The sequence below is a fragment of the Gouania willdenowi genome, chromosome 22 (assembly GCF_900634775.1).
Source record: "Gouania willdenowi chromosome 22, fGouWil2.1, whole genome shotgun sequence".
Taxonomy (NCBI): Eukaryota; Metazoa; Chordata; class Actinopteri; order Blenniiformes; family Gobiesocidae; genus Gouania; species Gouania willdenowi.
Window position 1 is genome coordinate 15,518,481 of NC_041065.1, and position 19,833 is coordinate 15,538,313.

The 19,833-nt window shown below is 38.6% G+C and overlaps 1 protein-coding gene across 1 annotated transcript; it reads left to right on the plus strand.

Moving 5' to 3' along the window:
* The first annotated feature begins 8,391 nt into the window (after positions 1-8,391).
* Positions 8,392-18,542, plus strand: sgpp1b (sphingosine-1-phosphate phosphatase 1b). The gene is made up of 3 exons (XM_028438868.1): positions 8,392-9,243; positions 14,775-14,864; positions 17,680-18,542. Exons 1-3 carry the CDS (start codon positions 8,605-8,607, stop codon positions 18,220-18,222), a joined length of 1,272 nt encoding a protein of 423 aa, XP_028294669.1. The 5' UTR covers positions 8,392-8,604; the 3' UTR covers positions 18,223-18,542.
* Positions 18,543-19,833: the final 1,291 nt, after the last annotated feature.

The following is a 19,833-nucleotide window of genomic DNA, read 5'->3' on the forward strand; positions in this document are numbered from 1 at the left end:
CTTTCTTTCTGGCTGCCTTCTACTCTTAAATATGTTAATAAATGATTCATTACCCCTTAAGCATCAAAAGAATATCTGTAATATTACTTGAATATCTGTAAAAGTCAGGTTTTTCTATTAGCTCTGTCTGCTAGCATAGCTTTTCTTCTTCACTGCAAGATATCTGCATGCCAACCGACCACTGGGTTACCAGCGCCCTCTGCTGGTCCAAACAAATATGACGTAAATAATACATTTTCAGTTGCACTTTTAGAAGAAAAAGAACTATTATGCAGTTTTGCATTGTTTATTATAGAACCCGAATTTAAATTAATAGGCTTCATTTTCATTTGTATTATTCCTTTATTTATTTAATTCAAGATTTATTTTTAGTTAAATTGCATTGTTTTGAATAGTTTATCAAGGAATTCTTTTGACAATGAAAAATAAAAGGAAAATAATACAGTATTTTCTTGTTTTTTTCCCAAAAAAAAAAATTTGTCTACAGTCCCATTTTGTAAATGAAAAAAATCGTGAGAGAATCGTATTGTGAACCCAGTATCGTGAATCGAATCGTATCGGGAGTTGAGTGAATCGTTACATCCCTACTGAATATATTATGTGTTAATGTAACACTGACCTACTTTTATACTGGGATATTAATGCTGGGAATTTGACACTGGGATATTACCACTGACTAACACTGGGATATTATCACTGGTGGTTTTGCCGCCTTATACTTAATAAGCCAAAACAGAAAGATTTAACTTTTTCAAAGACTTAAATTATACTGTTATAATCTGTTATCAGACAATCAAACACTGGTCCTCGGAAAGACCACAGAGAAGATAAACCATATGATATTTTCATCTGTTCATAGTAAAAGATTGTGCTGCACACAGAAACATGCCATAAATATGTAAATATTAAAAATAAATTAAGACTTGGGATTAAGTAAAGGCTCTTAATTTAAAAATATCCAGGCCTTGAAAGCAACCCAATGTAAAAGTATTGTATGAAGACATATTTTTAAACAGTTCATTTGTTTGTTTGATATATTGTAATAAGGCTTTTGAAATGAAACAGCAGTGAGCTTTCTGTAACACTGGTATGTGCATGCTCGGTCCATGATCCCAGTTGGTATTACAGGTGTGACGATGCATTGTTGTGCTGCAGATGTAAAACTGATGAAGTGCCTGTAACGTTTGGACAGAAACACAGAGATGAATATAAATGTGCATGAAGCCTTTCTGTCGTTTCTGTGAGTGGAGGCCTAAACATGGACTGAATCTCGTGTCAAAGGTCAGGAATCGGGGCCATGTCGCTCCTTGAAGCACTTTTTGTATTTTGAAGTTTTGTGGCTGAAAATAAAACCATGAAGATCCCTGTTGGTCAGATGTTTCATGTTACACGCTTAGTAACACAATAACACAATGGTACAAAATACCAAACAAAACAAAAAACAGATTAAACACAAAACAATATATATACATTTCAATTCAACGGTACAAAATGACTACAGATTAAAGATGAGCACAATGACCAAAAATTAGTCTGGTACAAAAAGACAACAAAACTCAAAATGACAACAAAAATGCAACATAACCATTAAAATATAAAAAAAAAATACACAAAATGTTTCAAATACCTTAACTTAAATTCGTAAAGCGTCTTTCAAGAACCCACGTTTGTTTAACAATGAATATACATGGAGAAAAAAACCAATAAGAGAATAAACACAGGATGTCCTCAAAAACAAAATCACCATAAAGATACAAAGTGACCATTCACAAAATACACAAGATTCTTACAAAAATTCAAACAAATTGATGCAAAAAGAAACGTTTTGTCTAGCAATTGGCCTTGTGATGATATTTTGGAAAACTGCTCAGTGCTCACACACCAAAACTTCCTATTGTAATACATATAATTTATAAATTGATCTCAAATACTTGCGTGCACATTACAGACCGCCTTTTAAAAAAAAATAAATAAATAAACGGTGAAAAAGACGCTGCTCTTCAGTTGCCGTCAGAGAAAGAGATTTTACTACTAAAATTACCAAACGATGGGAAGAGATTCGTCACCTTTCTAATGAGCTTAAAAAGAAAGATGAACTACTCACCAAAAGCCAGAGTTCTGTTGAACCCTCTATTCCTGTCAACCTGAGCAGTGATGACTTCATCTGCTTCTTTACTGATAAAATTCTAACAATAAGAAACAAAGCCAGTGCCCCAACAATTTATACGTGAGCTTTCAGTCTGGCTTTAGAGCCCATCACAGCACAGAGACTGCCTTAGTAAAAGTAACCAATGATCTCCTCTTAGCCTCAGATAGGGTTGGTCTCAGTTCTGGTGCTCTTAGATCTCAGTGCAGCCTTCGATACAGTGGATCATCATTTATTGCTACAGAGACTGGAAAGTGTTTTTGGGATTAAAGAAACGGCGTTAGGTTGGTTTAAATCCTATTTATCAGACAGAACCCACTTTCGCCAGAGTTAATCATGGAGTTCCACAATTTTCAGTTTCTGGACCAATACTCTTTACATTATATATGCTTCCACGAGGTAAGATTATCAGAGAACATGATATAAATTTCCATTGTTATGCAGATGATACACAGCTTTATTTGTTAATGAAATCAGATGAAATCTCATCAGTTATTAAAACTCCAGGCTTTTCAGGTCTGCGAACAGTTCTCTGACGTCCTACATCAGCTTCTGTGAGGACAGCTGCATTCCATCAAAGACCAGGGTGAGTTATAACAATGACAAACCCTGGTTCACAGCTAAGCTCAGAGGGCTGAGGGCAGACAAAGAGGACGCTTTCAGGAGTGGAGACAGAGCCAGGTACAGAGAGTCGAAGTACACTTTTGGAAAGGGGGTGAGAAAAGCCAAACGTTTGTAGTCAGAGAAGCTACAACATCAGTTCTCTGCGAATGACTCGGCTTCTGTCTGGAGAGGGCTCAGGCAAATTACAAACTACAAGCCCAGAGCCCCTGCTGCTGCTAACGACCTCTGCCTGGCCAACAGTCTGAATAACTTCTATTGTAGATTTGACAGACAATGGGACAGACCTGACTCCAACCCCCCTCACACCTCTGACCAGCCTCACTCCAACACCTTCACCCCCCACATCAAAGCTACAGTCTCACCACAGCTGTTTACAGAGGCTCTCTCCCCTATCTCCCCCCCCCTCCTCCCGTCCTCCCCTCCTTCCACAGAGACACCTTTCTCCATCAAAGAGAGAGATGTAAATAGACTTTTCAGGAGACAAAACCCCCTTAAGGCTTGTGGACCGGACTCTGTCTCTCCTTCCACCTTAAAGCACTGTGCTGATCAGCTGTCTCCAGTGTTCACAGACATTTTTAACACCTCACTGGAGACATGCACCGTACCAGCCTGTTTTAAGGCCTCCACCATTGTTCCTGTCCCTAAAAAGCTGAGGATCACAGGACTTAATGACTACAGACCCATCGCTCTGACATCTGTGGTCATGAAGTCCTTTGAACGCCTCATGCTCTCCCACATCAAGGACATCACCGACCCCCACCTGGACCCCTTGCAGTTTGCTTATAGATCCAACAGGTCTGTAGACGATGCTGTAAACCTGGCTCTCCACTTCATCCTCCAGCACCTGGACTCCCCAGGCTCCTACGCCAGGATCCTGTTTGTGGACTTCAGCTCTGCTTTCAACACTATAATCCCAGCTCTCCTTCAGGACAAGCTTTCCCAGCTGAATGTGCCAGACTCCACCTGCAAGTGGATCACAGACTTCCTGTCTGACAGGAAGCAGCACGTGAAGCTGGGAAAAACCATCTCTGCTCCCCGGACCATCAGCACTGGATCTCCTCAGGGCTGTTCTTTCTCCTCTGCTCTTCTCCCTGTACACCAACAGCTGCACCTCCTCTCACCAGTCAGTCAAACTCCTGAAGTTTGCAGATGACACGACCATCATCGGTCTCATCTCTGATGGAGACGAGTCTGACTACAGGTGGGAGACAGACCGGCTGGTGTCCTGGTGCAGCCAGAACAACCTGGAGCTCAACGCTTTAAAGACAGTGGAGATGATAGCAGACTTCAGGAAGAACCCAGCCCCCCTCACCCCCCTCACCCTGGGAGACTCTACAGTGAGCTCTGTGGAGTACTTCTGCTTCCTGGGGACCATCATCACTCAGGACCTCAAGTGGGAGCTGAACATCAGCTCCCTTATCAAAAAAGCTTCAATCTCTCCCTTCTGGAAGGAGGTTTCGGTCCATCAGGACCAGAACCTCCAGACACAAAAACAGCTTCTTTCCCTCTGTCACCATCCACATGAACACACCCCAAGTCACCCACTGAACCCCACGCCCCCACCCGATCACCACCTCCATGATGACATTATCTGCTGCACTGTATATATATATATTTATATTTATCCTTTATTCTCTATCCATCCTTTATTTATCCCTCATCCTTTATATTTATCATTATTATTATTATTGTTGCTGGGTTGTTCTTTGTTTTTTTTATTTTTTTATTTTTTATTTTTTGTTGTTTGTTTTGTGCACCAACTACCAAGACAAATTCCTTGTACTGTCCTTAAAACTGTACATGGTCATTAAAAACATTTCTGATTCTGATTCTGATTTTTAAAGACATCACATCCTGGATGAGACGTAACTTCTCCTTCTTATCCAGGATAAAACCGAAGTGATTTTATTTGGTCTAAAACACCTCAGAGAGAAATTATCAGAGCAAATAGTGTCTCTGGATGTATTACTCTGTCTTTGATACTGACTCATCCTTTAATTTTCTTATTAAGCAAATCTCAAGGACAGCCTTCTTCCACCTCCGTCATATCTCTAAAATCAGGAATATCTTGGTCCAGTGTGATGCTGAAAAACAAATCCATGCATTTGTTACATCTAGACTAGTTTATTGTAACTTTTTACTCTCAGGATGTCTCAATAACTCACTAAAAATTCTCCAGTTAATTCAGAATGCTGCAGCTAGAATATTAACAGGTACAAACAGGAGAGAGCATATTTCTCCAGTATTGGCTTCCCTTCATTGGCTTCCTGTAAAATCTAGAATAGAGTTTAAAATCCTCCTCTTAGCCTACAAAGCTCTACATGATCAAGCTCCTGTATACCTTAAAGACCTGTTAGTGCTCTATCGTCCGAGCAGAATACTCTGTTCTCAGTTTGCTGGTCTTCTGGAAGTTCCAAAAGTGTCTAGAAATAGAACAGGAGGCAGAGCATTCAGCTACCAGACTCCTCGCCTTTGGAACCAGCTCTCAGTCTTAGTACGGGAGGCTGCTACTCTCTCCACCTTCAAGGCTAAACTCAAAACCTACTTAATTGCAAAAGCGTACAACGTATAATAGTGTTAACCCAACCACTAGGAACCAAGCCCTAAACCTAAAAATAGGAACTAAAACTAAGATGATATAGTAGAACACCAACACTATATTCAAACACAATCCACCATCTACACATAGCTCTAATTGGTTGCAGTGGGTGAAGTCCAGTCAGAAGAGGTTGTGCCGGAGTCACGGACTGAGTTTACCTTGTACTGAGATCAATTATGAGCATTCACACTACCGGAAATTTAATTTTTCCTAGTTCCGTTCTGATTTTTGCTACTTCCGCCGTGCTGAGTGACTGACAATCTCGGTCAACAACTTGAGTAAACTAATAGTGTCTCATGCAGCAATCTCAATAAGAAAAGGAATAGTTTATTCTCCAAAAAAAAAAAATGATTATAATAAAACTCAATACAAAAAAAGAATCATTTATTTTCCTAAAAAACATGATTATAATATACATTGCAATGAATAACAGTTAACCTAATGTAGCTTTACAATAATAAGTTGTATTCCTATAAATTAGCAATCTGATCATGACAATCATATATTTTTTTTTATCGTTGGTCGATTTTTTATTGTTGGTCAACTGATGTGATGTTTTAAGCATTTTTTAAAATCAGTACAGCAATCTCTGTATGACATTGCGCATGGCAATTCCAGCACGGATACATTTCAGTATGTAGCAGTTAATTGTAAGACAATCTCAGTACGGAGGTAAACTCAGTCCGTGACACTGGTGTCACATACTGAGTTTGTAACCGTACTGAGATTTTATGACAATCCCAGTATGCAGCAGACACGTACTGGGATTGTACCCGTGCTGGAATTATCATGCCCAAATTGTCATACTGAAATTACAATGATATCTTAGTTGTAATTCACATTAATATTGTGTATTAAGAAGTGTAATAATGTATTTTAAATATTTCAGCAAGTTATTTGTCAGTGAAGTGCATTTTATGCCAAAAATTAACATTCAACATTTAATTTGAAATTGAATGAACAATCTCAGCACAGCGGAAGTAGCAAAAATTCATTTTCTGGTGTCACGGTCTGAGTTTACCTCCGTACTGAGATTATAACCCTAACCCTAACCCAATTCAATGTACAAATAAAACACGTGTTCGTTCACTTTGAAAACAAAAATGCATTATTTTTTTTTAGCAAAAATTAATTTTTCGTATATATGCTCATATACAATCTCAGTACAATGTGAACTCAGTACATGACACCGGTAGTGCGCATGCTCAGATACAATCTCAGTACGATGCAATGACAGTACGTGACACCAGGTTGCAGCCAACCCCCTACTTCTGAACCTCGTTGTATACCCATCACATTGCTCACACTGCTTACAAACCATTTACACTGCTGTCCACTCCATACTCATACTTAGTTTAGCACCAGGTGTTTCCATGCAGGCAGACCTGCTAATACTGTATCGTGTTTTTCTGCAGTCAGTGCCTTCTCCTCGCAATTCTCTCTCTCTTTTCTATTTCAGGTGTCGCAAAGCTGGAGTCAACAGTTCCTGGTTCACGGCTCAACTAGTCTGGGACACTCTGATGTTTTATCTCTCTATCCTGTTCTGTTCTCCTCTTCCTGTCCACTAACCCCAACCAGTCGAGGCAGATGGCTGCCACCTCTGAACCTGGGAGTTGTTTCTTTCCACTGTTCATGTGGATCTTGTTTTTTCCTTCTTATTATGAACTTCATGTTTTGATAGCACTTTGAGATGATTTTGTTGTAATTTGCGCTATATAAATAAAGTTGAATTGAACTGAATTTAATTGAAAGTCCAATGCAGTAATCATAGGAAGAATATAATCACTAAACTAATATTTTTCAGAATTTACAGTCACTGTTAAACTGCATTCATCTTAATAATAATAATAATAATAATAATAATAATAATAATAATAATAATAATAATATGATTACAATATTATTAGAATTGATAATTTGAATGAAAAAATAATAATAAAAAATAATAAAACATGACCACCTTGTTTAAATTTTTTATACTTTTCTGCCATCTGCTGGTAAGGGATTGAATCCCGATTAGACTTTTTATGCTTTATTAATATCCCCAAACACGTTTTCCTAATGCTTGTAACGTGTTACTTTGTCTAATTCAAGCAGCTTATGTAAAACCCTACAATTTGTACTATGTAAACATTAATGTTGGTAATATTAAAATTACATTTTCAACACAACACTATATTGAAAAACAGTTCACAGCTGTATATTCAATATATTGAAGTGTTCGTAACTACTCTCTAACATGTTAATTTATTTCATAGAACAACTTTAACTGCTGTTTAATGTTGTGACATGTCATGGGTTAACATAAGTATAATAAGTCGTCACATTATGTCACAATAAAACGCTTTTGCACTTACTGATAAAAGCTTGCGAAACAAAATTCAATATTTACGTAACTAATGATAATGACTTTCTCTTTCCACTTAATTTGTAATTCAAACAGCATTTGAACGCATCAAAACGGCGCGCTCCCGTCACAGAGTATGGAACATATGGTTGGGGACCCTGAACGCACCACTATCTACAAACATTGAGCAATATTTTTTTAATTAAAAAAAATGTAAATGTATTGTCACTGGTTACATTTTATTTCGCGTAAATGAAAAAAAAAAAAAAAACTTTAAACAGATTCGAATACTTCCTGCAAACATTAGTAATTCTATAGAAAACAGAGTTTACATTTAGATTAACACATTTATGAGAAAAAACAGGATTTTGTGAATCTCAACCTGAGCCTATAATTGTTTTTTTGTCCTGATTTTGAGAAAAATGTACACAAAAATTGGCTTTTATAATATTTTGGATATTTGTTTTAATAACACTTGAGAATGTTTTTCTTTAAATGTAAAATAATGATAATCCTAATACCAGTTTTTAAAGTTCATTTCACACGTTCAATTTAAATTTAAGTTTAACTCGATAAAAGTGGTTAATGATGAAAATAATTCAGCAGTTCCTTTTAAATTTAATAACTCCAACAGGACTTAAACACATCACTAAAGCGCGCTCCCGTCCACGAACTTGTCAGAAGCACATAGCGAGACCTTGAACGCACCAGTAGCACCGTGTGTTAGTGCGGTGACCCTCCGCCCGTTAAACAGATCCTCTGACCTTTTTAACGGCACCGGCCGGCCTCCGCGGTTCTCCCTGGACTCCCAGCACCGTCCTCGGTGTGGATGTCGGTTCATTAGCACGCAGAGAGCTTGGGCTCGGCGGAGACCTTAACCCGTCAAACATGGAGGAAGCCAGGCGGCTCCTCCGCGCCCTGCAGGACCCGAACCTCGTTGCCCGGTTCCAGCACCTCTGCGGGGTTCGGGCAACTTTCTCCCCAAGCGGCTCGGAGGCGCTCAACAACGGCGCACGTCATCACCGGGTCACCAAGGAGGACACTCCGTCCTTTACAGGAGCAGGAGGTGGGTTCACGGTCCAGGCTGGAGAACGGAAAAGGCACCAGGGTGACGGTGACTGTTCATCGGTGTACGAAAACCCAGAAACCGGTACCCTGAAGCCGCTCCGTAGGAACTCCCTTACGGGTGACGTCGGGCAGGAGTTCGTGATCCAAAGACCGGTTCTGTTTTACCTGTTCACCTTCGGAACCGAACTGGGCAACGAGCTGTTCTACATCACCTTCTTTCCCTTCATATTGTGGAACCTGGACGCCTTTGTGGGCCGCCGGCTGATCATGTTCTGGGCCTGGGTCATGTACCTGGGTCAGTGCACCAAGGACCTGGTCGGCTGGTCCCGGCCCGCCTCTCCTCCGGTGGTCAAAGTGGAGATGTTCTACAACTCTGAGTACAGCATGCCGTCCACCCACGCCATGTCCGGGACCGCCGTCCCGTTCTCCCTCTTCCTCATGACCTGCAGCCGTTGGGAGGTAAGACCAGTTCGGAACCAGCAGTCCCAGGACAACTGGGAACTGTGGGAGTTGCATCTACATGATGTCATATTATGTGTATAATCTGTGTTGATATATATATATATATTTTATAATAATTTATAAAATATATATATAAATTATGGATTATATTGTATTGCTAGGTGTTGTAGTGGTTTGCATGTTCGCCTCACAAAAAGAAGGTCCTAGGTTCAAGCCCTGTGGGGACAATTGGGTCCTTTCTGTGTGGAGTTTGCATGTTCTCCCCATGCTGTATGGGTTCCACCCGTGCTGGAATTGCCATTTGCAATCATACAAAGATTGCTGTACTGATTTTAAAAAAAATGCATAAAGCATCACATCAGTTGACCATCTAAAAAAAAATCAACCAGTGATTACAAAAAATGGCCTGGCATAGACTGCCACTCTATGCATACGCATTATGCTGCGTTCACACTGAATGCGTCTTCTGCGGCATGGTCCGCGAGAATCAAAACATTTTCCCATTCGTCCCCGCCCACCAGCGACACATCCAACTAGGTGAGTTTCACTGCCTGCTGAAGCGAGGAGCTGTGCTCCTTTTTCTCTTCTCACAAACATAAACCACCAGTGAAATAAGCTGGTGTGATTAGCAGCAAATTCTATCGTAGCTCATTGCCAACTTTCAAAGATGAAAACTACAGAGAGAACTTTTACCTGCAACTACCACCTCCTCGCTGATTCCCCTCCACACCAAATCCTTCCTGGTCTGGACCCAGTTATAAAGGCTGTGTCATACAGCTCCAGGTGGTTGTCGGCCTGAAGTCATTGGCTTTCGTCATGCGAAACAAACAATGCAAAGCCGCAGGAGTTCAATATTTTCAACTCTTGCGGAAATGCGTAAAATCGGGAGCGCGCTCGCACGGCCAACGCACTTGATGTGCGCATCGCACCGCACTGCCGCACTGGAAAGATGAAGTATCTGCGATGCATCTATCCATTGACTTTGTATGTAATCTGGACATACGGACTTTTTGTGACGCATCCGGTGTGAACGCAGCATTACGCAGTGCTCCTCATTAGCCAGTTAAGGTCACGTGTTGGGTGCACCACTGACTTAAAGTTTTGTCAGTTTTATTTTAGCTCATATTTAATTTTAGCTACCCCGCTAACCCTTTTATTTTAGCCCTAACTCTTTCTCTATCCCTAATCCTAACCCTGAGGAAATACCCCGGCAACATCATCGGTCCAAGCCATAGTCCCGGGGACTATGGCTACGTTTAACGTATCTTTAGACACTTTCTAAAAAAAAATACAATTGTCATGATCAGATTTCTAATTGATATGAATACAGCAGCTTATTATTGTAAAGTAACGTTAGGTTAACTGTTATTTATTGCATTGTATATTATGATCATGTGTTTTTTGCAGAATAAACTATTCCTATTTGTATTGAGATGCATGAGACACTCTTACTTTACTCATTTCCCTTCAGGGATTAATAAAGTAATTAAAATTAAAAAAAAATAAACATTTTGTTGACTGAGATTGTCACTCACTCAGCACGGTGGAAGTAGAAAAAATCACAGCGGAACTAGCAAAAACTCAATTTCCGTTAGTGTTCACGCTCATAATCGATCTCAGTACGAGGTAAACTCAGTCTGTGACACCGGATACTCCGATGTCATGTACTGAGTGCGCATTGTGCTGAGATTGTATATGCGCATGCGCGCACTACCGGAAAATTCATTTTTGCTATAAAAACAAAATAAATTTATTTGTTTATTTTTGATTTCAAATGTTTATTTGTTTATTGGATTAGGTTAGATAGGCTAATGTGTTTTCTCGATGAGATCCCCTGAGAGAGTTCAAGGACTCCCCCAGTTGGATAGGTAATCAAAGGCAGGCACGGGCCGACGCTTGTTATTCGTGTTCCGCTGTTCCTTGTGTCACTCATCAAAAGGTTTTGTGAATTTGCATCAGTATAATGCAGTGTACTACGAAAAGCATATTGCATTCACTTTGGTTCATTTTTTGGGCTATTTTTTTTTCAGTTTTCTTACACTTTTTTCTGTTTTTCAAAGTAATTTTTTCTGTTTTTCGTGCAAAAATTTTTTTTCGGACTACTTGGAAATCCCGCGAGGACATCCATCCTATGGCGAAAGGCTTAAAGATAGAAATATCTCTCGGCCATGTTTTCTCTCAATAAACAAATAAATGTATTTGTTGTTTCAAATGCCCTCTAAGTTAAAAAAACAAAAAAAAGTCCAAAAAACAGGGAGAAAAAAAAAAAATGTGCATAAAAAAACAGAAAAAAATACTTCAAAAAACAAAATGTGTCCAAAAACATGAAAAAATAGCCCGAAAAATAAAGCAAAAAAACTAATTATTCAGAAAAACATTTGCGTTTGTTGTGAGTAGAATCTCAGACTCAGAAGTGACGGCTCTGATGTCCTAAACTGCAAATCCAAGCCAAGGCGGGATTGATTTACAACCCTGCACCTCCTCGGCTGTCTGAGCCACGGGTGGAGATAAAACTGCGTTTGTGAGATAACTCCCACTCAAACTGTGTTATGGTTTTGTAGCTAGGCTGCTTCTGAACCAACCGGGCAGAGGAAATTTTCTTGCGTCTGGAAAGAAAATCTGATGAAAACAAAGACGGTGTTCAAACCTGACTGGGTTCGTCACTGAGACAGAAAGTTGAACATTCCCAGCTCCCAAACTGTCACTATCACTGTGTTTTAAAGTTGACCAGCACTAAAGTTGTCACAAATCATTCTGTATCTGCAAGTCAGAACTTCAGGATATCCAATCTGGCAACAATGGGTATGATGGCGACAGCACAAACATACAGTCAGGTTTAATTAATTAAGGTCTGGCATTTGACAGAGAAGAAAAAAAAAAAAAAGAGAGAGAGCTGGGATTTTCCAATGAGGGTTTGAGATTCGGAAGTGACACTCGGAAGAGTGTTCGCTGGAAGGAGGAAGTTCTACACAAAGCCTGTTTATGGGTTAGTTTCTGTTCTGGTTTCACTGGAGGACAAAGTCTTTGCTTCCTTCAAACACTTTTTTTTTAACTCAGAGGGGGGTGGGACAGAAGAGTGGGTGACAAAATATACGCAGCAAAAAACAACAAAAACACCAAAGTTAAAGGTCCCATATCAGGCTATTTTTCCCCCATCTCCATTTCTCCAAAAACATATTTTTCGAAGTTTATTTTCCCAAACTCCCCTGTTTTCCAGAGTTTTAGCCTCTGAAAAGTCACTTTCTGAACAACTCTACACAAACGGGCTGATTTGCGGCCTACTTATGCATATTCTTGAGTCTATAGACGGTACACTGACTTTCTCCTCCCACCCACTCCGTAGCAGAACTCATGCTGACTTTATAAACACGAGACATGAGCGTGGGGGCGGGGTGTTTGCCGGTACATACATAGACTGTATAAAATACATGCATAGCACTGCACGAAGGACGCTGACATGCTCACTTTATGGGCGTGTCTGTGTACATGTCATTCACGGCAGAGAGCTTCCTGGAGGCGTGGCTTCTCCAGCTCAGTGCTGCGTCAAATTCATCATCAAAGTGGGAACGCGTCAATATTGTAATCACAATTATAATTCCGATTATTCATCATATTAGGAAAACATCTGTTTTTATTGCATTGCTTTTAAACCATGTTGTACAGTTTACAGTGCAAAATGAAGCTTCAAAATGAAATTATAATAAGAAAAAATGAAACCAAGAATTAAAAATGTACCAAAAGCTAACTGGTTAAATACACTATTACAGAGTGCAGAGCTTGTATTTTAGATGTAAATATTGCAGACGATCAGGTTCATTTAATCGTGGCAACCAAAATCGTGATCACGATTAAAATTCAATTAATTGTGCAGCCCTAGGTAAAAGGGAAAATTGGCCACAATAAACCTTAACACATTTTTACAAAAAGATTGCATGAGTCCAGATTAAACTCATTCATTATTTAATTTTTTTAGTGAAGGAAATTCCTGTTTTGTGACATTGATGGTTATCAGGTTTCCTGGGAACGTTACAGCTTGTGATCCCAGGTGGCTCTCTGTGGTCATGCTGCTGTAGGTTTAGAGTTCCATTCCTCTGCAGCTGTGTTTAACGTCACTGTGTTACTGTGTTACACACTGAGCTGTAAGTCTCACACTGACACCACAGCATGTTCTCACCTGCACTGAAGTAACCTCAGCCTTATGCCACGCCCTGTGAGTGTGGGCGGCGGCGTGCGATAACAACACGATACAATGTGGGTTACAGCGAATGACCAGTCAAAGAAAAACCTCTGTGTGCTCAGACCTCAGTCACGTCCAGGGTTGTGGGTTAATTCTAATTGTAATCGCGTAATTAATAATTAATTACAATTATGGTGTAATTTGAATCATAATTGGATTTTAATTGAGTTCAGATAATTGACTTATCAATTAAAAACTGTCAATTACAATTTAATTAAATGTCAAAATGTTACAGTTCTATGGCTTACACATACTGTATGTATAGTTATATAAATTGAGGGAAATACTGACAGAAAAAAGGCTCAGACTCCCACACCAAGAATATTAATAACAATATTTTCATAAATAAGGAAGCCTAACAAGGCAACAAGAGATGAGAAACAAATTGGAAGATGTATAACATTTTTTTAGTGTATTTTAGAGCTGACTCAAGACATGGGACAATTGTAATTGACTCTGTAATTGTAATGGAAATTCTGTAAAAAAAAAAAAATATGGTCAATTATAGATTAACGCACAGCTGGGGAACCATGTTATGTACAGTTCTACACATATGTAGTTAACAGTTATTAAAATATGTTTCATATCAAGCTTTCCCAAATTTTACCACAAGAAAAAAATCAATAAATTGATGGTTATACATTACTGACACAAAAAAGGCCCAGACGCCCACACCAAAAATATTAAAATCCATATTTTCATTGTCTAACAAGGTAATCAATAGATGATGGATCATTTCCAGCTAATTTAGGACCTGTTATCATAAGAGATGCTAACACAAGAGGAAGGTTAAGTTTTATTAGGTTATTTATTTCAGGCTCAGTAATTCAACTAGTAATTGAGAGTGTAATTGTAATTGACTTTCTGAGGTTAGAAAATAATTGTAATTTAATTGTAATTGGGGAAAAATGCTGGTCACTGTAATCGTAATTGAACGTGGGTAATTGAAAACCTAATTGTAACGGAAAAATGTAATTGACCCAAACCCTGGTCACATGACCGCACGTGAAATAAGTGTAAAGCAAACATTTTCAAACACTTTTAAAACAAATCCAATAAGACGTGTTTTACTGAACTTGTAAAACCGACGAGGAAGTAAATCCAGAACCATTATTCAAACCCAATCTGTGTTTTCTTTTTTTTTTTTTATTTCTAACGATGACTTTAGTGACAAACGTCAGTAAAATATCAATGACTTGTGTGATTAATGTAATTTTAGAATGTTATTAATTGATTACAAAGAAATCAAAAAAAAAAAAAACTGATTATTTCTGTGCTTTCTCTCTGTCAGTATCCTCCTGCTGTGGGATTGTGCTTGGCTCTCTGCTGGTGTTTGCTGGTTTGTTCCAGTCGGATTTACATGGGAATGCACTCGGTCCTGGTGAGCAGACACACACACACACACACACACGCACGCCTGAACATGGTCAGTGAGAACGTGTAAATCTCTGACGCTGCGATGGTCTGAGTTCTAGTCTGCCATATATAATAATTTAAATTTGTTAATTAATTGATTAGGCCTTTCCTTTTTATTGGGCAAAAACCACTTAAAAAAAAAAAAGGTGCCACGACCAGACTCACAATTAAAACTAGAACCACACGGTTAATAAATTTCACATTTATGTGCCCTGGTTTGCACTTCCTCATAGGGCTGAGCGATTTTGCCTAAAAAAGAATCTCTGATTTTTTTTGAGTTTCGATTCAATTTTCAATTTTTTTTTGCAATGCATTTCAATTGACTGCAAACATCAGATACTATATTGTCAAAAGTGCAACATTATTGCTGTGATTGTTAAATGCATAGAACGATCCCAAATAAAAAGTAAATGAGGCTGACATTCAACAATTTCAAGCTTTAACCCAGGTTTAAGCAAAAGTGCAACAGCGCCTTCACAGTAGCTTCAATTTTCTGATTAAGAAATCAGAAAACTACATATTTTATAACATATAACATTACAATTAAAAAAAAATAATAAACTCTTTCCTTAGCATCTCAGCATAGTGTGAATAAAACATTAAACATGCCTGTGGCAGACATATACTGTAGCTACTCAAAGGGTAAACCCATGTAAACAAAGAAGGGGCTGGCTCACATCGCGCTACGGTAACCCACAAGGACGGAACGGAAAAAAGTTGGAAAAAACTGTGGTGGGGGAAAAAGAAAAAAAAAAATTTTAAACTCAAATTTGCAAAATAAAAATCGTTTTTATCTACAAATCGATTAAATCGATTTTTTTGCCCTGCCCTACTTCCACATATAAATAATGAAGTATGTAAGTACATCAGTCCCTGCAGGATCAGAATTTTCCTTATTTAGGGAATTTAGGGACATTTTGTGAAATACTTTGAGGAAAATTTGCCAGATTTTAGAAACATTTAGTGTTCATTCAACAATTTGAGCTTAAAATGAGTGCTGTCGTGTGATATAAGAAGTGGAAAACTGAGCTCTACAAATATTATGGACTTTGATTGATTTTTTTTATATTTTGAGGGGCTGAAATATCTACAACTGAATTAGTTGGTATTTTACGAAAAAAAATCTAATTTTTCTATAATTTTTACTTCCTCGAGCGGGCCAAATTTGATGCTCAATCTAAAGGGTCGTATTTGGTCCAAACATACTACCTTTACTTTACATGTGGGGGCAGCATCATGGCTCTGCTGCATTTAGTTTACTAGAAGAACATCAACAAAGGCTTTGATGGATAATCTTTTAAGATCCAGCAAATTCAAAGTTTAGTGGCTGTGGTGAAGAATCATGGAGGCTTGGCTGCTGAGGAGCTCCTAATGCGTCTGCGAAAGGCTCTGTGGTTTGCTGAGTCAGCAGAGCTCAGATTTCAGCCTCTCAGGTGAAACCTGAAGCTCCGCCTCCAAACAAAAGACACACACACACGCACACACACCTACACTTGTTCCTGCCTGAGTTACATAGTCATGACACGCCACCGTCCTGCTTTTCTCCTAATTCATCACCAAGCCACAGATTATGTCACCTTTATGACTTTATGGCTCAATAATCATCACCCAATATCTGACTGGAATGGACTGGTCACTGGTTACAGTCTGTTCGTTTTCTTATCCTCACCTGGAAATATACACAACATGTTTGGAAGGAATATGAAACGGCCGCTGCACAGACTGTTGGGATTTTAAAAAGAATCACAAGTTTTTAATGAGGATGATGAAGGGAAAGCAGTGAATACTTGTTATTGGTAGTTTAGTCCCTATGGGTGAGTTGTTGGTGTTGGTGGTTTTAACCATAACGCTGACAACACTACACTGTCATTATTATGACATGACATTTGTCACGAGCATGAATAAGTTGTCATGAAGTCTGTCATTAAGTGTTGCTGGTTACCCTAACCAGGGTTGGGGTCAATTACATTTTTAAATTACAATTACGTGGTCAATTATTCATATTCAATCACAACAAAGCTACGATTACGTTAACCAACATTTTTATCAGAATCAGAAAACTTTATTTTGCCAAGTACAGTTTTAAAAAAAAAAAACACAGGGAATTTGACTTGGTAGTCGGTGCACGGAACAAAAAACAAAACACATGCCAGCAACAGTAATAATAATAATAGGACACAGTTAAAATTACAGTTATTATTATTTCCCCCCTGGAAGTCGATTACAATTACATTCTCAATTACTAAAATGCATATACAATGAGTCACAATTACTGAGCCTTATGTCTTAAATCAGCTGTAAAATACACTAGATTCACTGAGATTCAAACTGGTGACCCTCCGATTACAAGCCCGCTTCCTTAACCACTAGGCCACCACGCCCCTCATCCATCTATCATTATTGGTTTTAATGTTTTTGGTGTTGGTGTCTGAGCCTGTTATATGTCAGTATACCCTTAGATTTATTTATTTTTTAAATGCTTTAATGAGAGAAAGAAAACCAACAGGTAAACTTAATATTAAACAAATGTAAATAATTGTTAATTACATATGTTTAAGCCATAGAACTAGTTTTGCGTTTAATTAAATAGACAGTTTTTATAGAATTTTCATGAAAATCACAATTACAAAGTCAATCATCATCAATTATTACAACAGCAATAGATCTTTCCAATTATAATTGTCAGAATTGTAATTAATTACACGATTACAATTATAATTTACAGCAAGTAAACCTTTAAGTAAAGTGTTAGGATTAACGATGTCCTGTTTGCCCCTCAGGACGTCATCGTGGGCTTCCTGTACAGCGTCCTCATACTGCTGCTCTTCCTGCCGGCGCTGGACGTGCTGGATGACTTCCTGTCATGTGGGAGCGCTCCTCTGTTCATCGTGTCGCTGCCACTGGGCCTCGCCCTGCTCTCCTTCACGCTGGACGCGTGGAGCACCTCCAGGGGTGACACTGCTCAGATCCTGGCCACCGGCGCCGGCGTGGCCTTGGCGTCGCACGTGAACCGTCAGCTGGGCCTGCTGCCTGACCCAGAGGGGCTGCCTCTCATCCTGCCCACGCTCAGCGCCGCCCTCCTGGCCATGGCCGTGCTGCGGCTGCTTCTGGGCGTGCTGGTGCTAATGGGCACACGGGCGTTGATGAAGGCCGTCACTATCCCGCTGGCGTGCCGGGTGTTCGGCGTGCCGTGCGAGGATGTGCGGAAGGCGCGGCAGCACATGCAGGTGGAGCTGACGTACAGATACGTGGTGTACGGGACAGTCGGCTTTAACGTGCTCTTCCTTGTGCCGCTCATTTTCAGCATCCTCCAGATCTCCTGATTCTAGGATGCTCATTGGTCCAACCTGTGTAGAGCCCCGCCCACCTTTGGGTTCATTTGACTGAATTAGATTAAAGAGACTTCACATCCAGACAAAGAAACACACACAAAGACTTATTCAAAAACCCGTAGACATGTGTAAACGGACTGAAATGAACAATCAGACAGAAAATTAGACACACAAAGACAAGGAAACACACACACACACACACACACACACACACACACACACACACACCCTCACCCTCAGGGAGAACCTGTATGAACCACTGTTAATGAGAGCTTCAAGCACCCAAACCTTAGATTTTCAATGACCATCAATAGAAACACTGACTGTACCTCAAACTCAGACATTAGTATTGAGTATGTCTCTAATCTTAATCTGTTGTACAGTAAATATATCTGTAATCTGACTGAACATATAAGCAAAGTCTAAGAACAAAACTCCCTAATCAAATACAAACTCATAAACGCCATCAAAAGTCTGATTTTTGGCTCCATTAATCTGCTAAAAATAAAATAAAGATTCAATAATCTTTCTCAATATTTTAAATTCTTCTTTTTTGGTTTTTAATTTGTCAAAAAAAAATTACATTTAGTGAAAAGCTATTACCTATTACACTTTTTTAAAAGTACAGTAACTACAGTGTGTTTACTAGGTAATTTCAAATTAAAAGCCCCCATTTGAAAATAAGTTGGCAGTATGACAATGAACTATAAACTGGACATAATTACTATTAATACTTTGGCAGATCTTTATAGTTTTGTACATGTCACCAAAACATAGTATTTCCTACATAAAAGCCTTAATATTATACGATCTTTACAGTTGTCCTGTTTTTAAGAAGAAAATAATAGCAGTTGCTGAGTTTTTAGAAGCCTTTTAAGCAACAAACTGATTATATTTGTATCAAGATGGTATTTTCAAAATAAAAGTCAGTATTTCAAAATAAAGACCTTTACCAGTTATACACACACTGGTGTTTCAAAAAAGTAAGGTTGCTAAATTTTTACTAACGGTTTAAGCAACAAACTACTATAAATTCATTTCAAATATGGTATTTTTTCAAAATAAAAGCCAGTATTTCAAAGGAAAAGACATTTCGTATTTATATACACTACTGTTCTTCGTGTAGTTTGAATATTACATTTCAATGTTGAACCTTTTATTCAACCGTAACCTTTCCTGATCTGGTCTTTTCAAAGTAAATGTATTTTTTTACCAGTCAAATGTTGTCACTGTGTTGAAAAACAGAGTTTTAAGGTGAAAGGTCAGCATTTGTTCACCTTAACGTCACTTTCTTCTTGAAGAAAAAAAATGGGGCTTTACTTTTAAAGGTGAAGCTCAGATTCCTGTGTTTCTTTGTTTGGATTCTTTTATAATTTAATTTTTTATTTTGTTCATGATTCACAAGTGACCAAAAGTTTTTGGACCAACATTTGGTCTTGATTTAAAGATGATTATGAATTAACACTGTAAACAAAAAGCAAACCACTTTATTTTAAATCTACTTTATTATTGATACCTATATATACATTGTTGTGTTATGCCATTTAATCCATCTTTCTCTTTTGTAGATTGTTTTTTGGCATTGTTTAAAATTTTCACTTC

What these genes read in the sequence shown, in the direction of transcription:
- sgpp1b (XM_028438868.1), top strand. Translation starts at nt 8,605, where the DNA reads ATGGAGGAAGCCAGGCGGCTCCTCCGCGCCCTGCAGGACCCGAACCTC. An exon ending in TGACCTGCAGCCGTTGGGAG is followed by an intron (nt 9,244 to 14,774) that starts GTAAGACCAGTT and finishes TCTCTCTGTCAG; the next exon opens with TATCCTCCTGCTGTGGGATT. An exon ending in TGGGAATGCACTCGGTCCTG is followed by an intron (nt 14,865 to 17,679) that starts GTGAGCAGACAC and finishes TTTGCCCCTCAG; the next exon opens with GACGTCATCGTGGGCTTCCT.